The 3,975-nt window shown below is 30.8% G+C and overlaps 1 protein-coding gene across 1 annotated transcript; it reads left to right on the plus strand.

Moving 5' to 3' along the window:
* Positions 1 to 1,662: 1,662 nt before the first annotated feature.
* Positions 1,663 to 3,332, plus strand: LOC107010583 (F-box/kelch-repeat protein At3g23880-like). Its single transcript, XM_015209862.2, has one exon. The coding sequence runs from the start codon at positions 1,947 to 1,949 to the stop codon at positions 3,081 to 3,083; it is 1,137 nt and encodes a 378-aa protein (XP_015065348.1). The 5' UTR covers positions 1,663 to 1,946; the 3' UTR covers positions 3,084 to 3,332.
* The last annotated feature ends 643 nt before the right edge of the window (positions 3,333 to 3,975 follow it).

The following is a 3,975-nucleotide window of genomic DNA, read 5'->3' on the forward strand; positions in this document are numbered from 1 at the left end:
CCGGTCCCCCCTTCACCAACCGACCTCGAACCCCGAGCACAACACCTTCCCCTTCCCCACACCTTCCACCAATCAATCTCTAATATTTTTTTATTTTCTAAAAATAAAAATCTGTTTCATTTTACTTATATGGGCTGAATATGAATTCTCATGTTAACTCGTTTTTTTTCATATTTGTATGAGCTTAAATATGTTGAAGAACATATTAACCCATTTAAGAAAATGAAAAAAATATATGAATGATTCATTTAATTTAATATGAACAAAATGGTTTTAATTCAATTCTATGAACTGAAATTGTCACCTATACATCTAAGTACCTTTTTGTCATTTAAACAACTTTTACTTGTTTAATTAGGCGACAAATGGAGGGATTAAACTAAGGAAAAATTAAGTGAATAAAAAAAAATATATTAGTTAATTCGTAATATAACTACTCACAATTTAATTAAATTACCAATCGTCATCAACTTACAATCATAATTATGTGCCCCACGTCCATAATTTATATAATTTGACTCCTAATTGTATAAATTTAAGATTTGTATAATTCGATGCTTAACTGTTAGGGGTGTACAAAATCGAACTGAAAACCGAATCAAATCAGACATCATGTCAAATCGAAAAAATCCAAATAATGGTCTGATTTGACTTGGTTTGGTATGAAAAAATCTCGACTATACTTGGGTTGAGTTGGTTTTAAATAAAAAAAACAACTCGAGACCAAATTAACCGACATTATATGTAATTTTTAAAATTTTATTTTATACATAAATATATTATTCTTGATATCATTTTAAAATATTTCTTATACATTTTCATAGTTTTATCTTCTTTTTTAAAATTAAAACTTAAAATTCGGAATGATCGAATAGAGATTATAGTTCATAGATGTTGATAATTATAATAAAACTTAAATCAAAATCAAATTAATACTAATGCAAAAAGAAAATCAATTCAACACTAAGAATGACAATAACATTGAATATTTAGTAATGTAACTAATACTTATAAATTTATTTTAGCATGATTTAGTACTTTTAAATTATGATTATTTTCATTATGATTTTATAATATTTATTTTATACGATGATTTCATTATTATTTTTTTATTGAATATTTTTGTGTCATCAATACTCATCTCATATTTATTTTTTTAAGAAACGTTTTGAATAATTGTATTTTGACTGGACTAAAGAAATATTTGGAGCACAAGTTAATTAATAATATGTTTGTATGCAAGCTTACTGAAAAAATCCAAAAATATGGAAAATTTTGAAGTTTATTAGTTTGTTTTGGTTTATAAATTAAAAAATTCGACACAATGGTTTGGTTTGGTATTTGAAAAACCCGAACCAACCCGAGATTGAAAAATTCAAAAAAAAATTCAAATTTATTAGTTTGATTTGATTTATAAATTTAAATTTTACAGGAATGATTTGATTTGATATTTAAAAAACTCAAAGGAATCCGGTCATGTACACCCTATTAATTGTATAAATCCAAAAAATTTCTAATGGTATAGATCTAAAATTTGTATATGCTTATTATATAATTATCCCGTTAATATATTTAATTTTGAAAAAAAATCATATAAAGATATAAATATAGAATTTATATATACTAATCCACAGAAATGCTTAGTTGGCTTTCCATGTCAGAAGTAGCTCAAAAACTTGTCCTGCCCCTATAAATAAAGAGAGAGATCAGTTGAGAAGCAAAAAATCAGTTAAAAATAATCGTTTCCACTGGAGAGAGAGAGAGAGTGTTGAGTGTTTCTTCTTCTTTGGGTTTTGGATTTCTGCCTCTCAAGGTGAGTGCTTCAATCACAGCAATTTCTTGAAGATTTTTAGTTAGATTTGGGCGAAATATACTCTACTTTCTGCATTCAAAACTGTTTGATTCATTGTCTCAACCCTAAATAGAATCTCCATTTTCCTTATAAGATGAATAATGCAAGACGAATTACCGGTGGTATTCCGGGTCTTAACGATGAGATTCTTGGGGTTATTTTTTCAAGATTACCAGTCAAAACTCTGATGCGATTGAAGTGCTTATATAAGGACTATTCCATGCTGATTTCAAGCCCCTGGTTTATCAATCTGTATAGCAAGAGGTTTAGTTCAATCCCTGATAACCATTGTATCTTTGTTCAGACTGGGGAGATAAATCGTTTGATCCATATACAAAATCCTGGCAACTTGATAAAGCTTAATGAACCCTGTACGGCCGATTATACTGTTATAGGTTCAATCAATGGCTTGATCTGTTTAGTTACTACTATTGCTTCCGGTCGAATGATTTGCATATGGAACCCTGCCATAGAGCAGTACAAGATGTTCCCTGTACACAATGACGACCCTGAAAAGACACGCAAATGTTATATTAGTATGGGCTTTGGATGTGATAAAGATTCTGATGATTACAAGGTCATGAGGATTCTAAGCTATAAAAGAGGTGGGCCGTTGACTATACTTGAGATTTACTCAACCAATTCGGAGTGTTGGAAAGAAGTGAAGTCTAATCGTCACTTAACAATGATTAGCGACTTCTGTGATGTAATTATTGAAGGGCTTACTTGCTGGATTGCACAGGACTTGGATGGAAATTTTGTTCTTGCCTCGTTTGTTTGGAGTATAGAGGAGTTCTTCATAATATCTTTCCCCGAAGAAGTGATAACTGCATATCAAAATTTTGTGGTCACCAACTATCATGGGTCATTTGCATTGCTTACATACTTTTCATTCACCAAATTCAAGGGCCGTGTTGATGTTTGGGAGATTGAACTTGATATCGCTGCAAAGGAGTGTGAATGGATAAAGAAGAACACCTTTGACACGGATTTTAGCCTTTCAATGCCTTGGGTTCTTACTGGTGGAGATATAGTAGTTGAAAATGCTCCAAACATGCCCTTCTTGTTCAACCTCACAACAAAACAAAGGTGGGAAATGAGAATAAAACCTATTCGTTCACTTACCAACTATACTCAGAGCCTTGTATCAATTAAGGGGTTCAGGCGTGTTCGCAATCAACTGAAAAGGAAGAGGAAGGCTTCAAATCCAGTAAGAGCAAGATTGAACTGAAGTAAATGTAGCAATTCCAACATATTATATTCTACTTTTCCTTGTCTCTACTGTTCCATAAACATTCCTATGATAGTTCTGTATCGAATCTCACATGAACTTAGAAATTTAAATGTTTAGTAATTGGCCTCATTATGGTCCAAAATATGTACTTTGAGATGCTATCTGTAGTAAGAAAACTAGCCAGTTTAATGTGCATTTGTCACAATGGTGGAATTTCCAATTGTTAATGCAACTTTTTCTGCTCTACGATCAGAGAGAAGTACTATTTTATAATGAATGTGAATTGCATCTCCTGAGTTTAGTGTTTTACTTCTTTGAGTAAGATAGGCGAAAAAATTTCGACTAGTGAAAGTGCCAATTGGCATCTCGGTGTATATGTAATCACACTTACTATTTTTTGAACTCTAAGGCCATATTAACTCGTACAAAAGAAGAAATGATCCCAACATTCTAATATGCACTTTCTTGCAGGATACCGTCATCTAGTTTCTGAATCAGATATTACACTGGAACTAATATGCATACCTAAACAATATTTACTGGGATGTAATTTATATATAGGCGGAATGGTCTGGTGGACCCTTATACTTGTATCAGTTTGTATTTTGAATCTTTCTACTTACACCTTTGTCATCTGAAACCTTAAACTCAATTAAAATGATACTTTTATGCCCCTTCAATCATAAGTGTAGCTCAGTCTCCTTTATATTATTGACAAGTCATATCCACATAAGATAAATTAATGCCACATCATAATTATTTCATAACTATTTTTAAAAATTATTAACCAAAATCATTCAATAAAATGTAAAATAATAATATTTTAATTTATTATTGTCATTATAATTCTCTCTATTTTCACTATTTCACGACAAAAAAAAGCCATCAC

The sequence above is a fragment of the Solanum pennellii genome, chromosome 2 (assembly GCF_001406875.1).
Source record: "Solanum pennellii chromosome 2, SPENNV200".
In the NCBI taxonomy this organism is placed as follows: Eukaryota; Viridiplantae; Streptophyta; class Magnoliopsida; order Solanales; family Solanaceae; genus Solanum; species Solanum pennellii.

Bases quoted from the DNA above. Each gene is read 5' to 3' on its own strand.
- LOC107010583 (XM_015209862.2), top strand. From the start codon at position 1,947: ATGAATAATGCAAGACGAATTACCGGTGGTATTCCGGGTCTTAACGAT.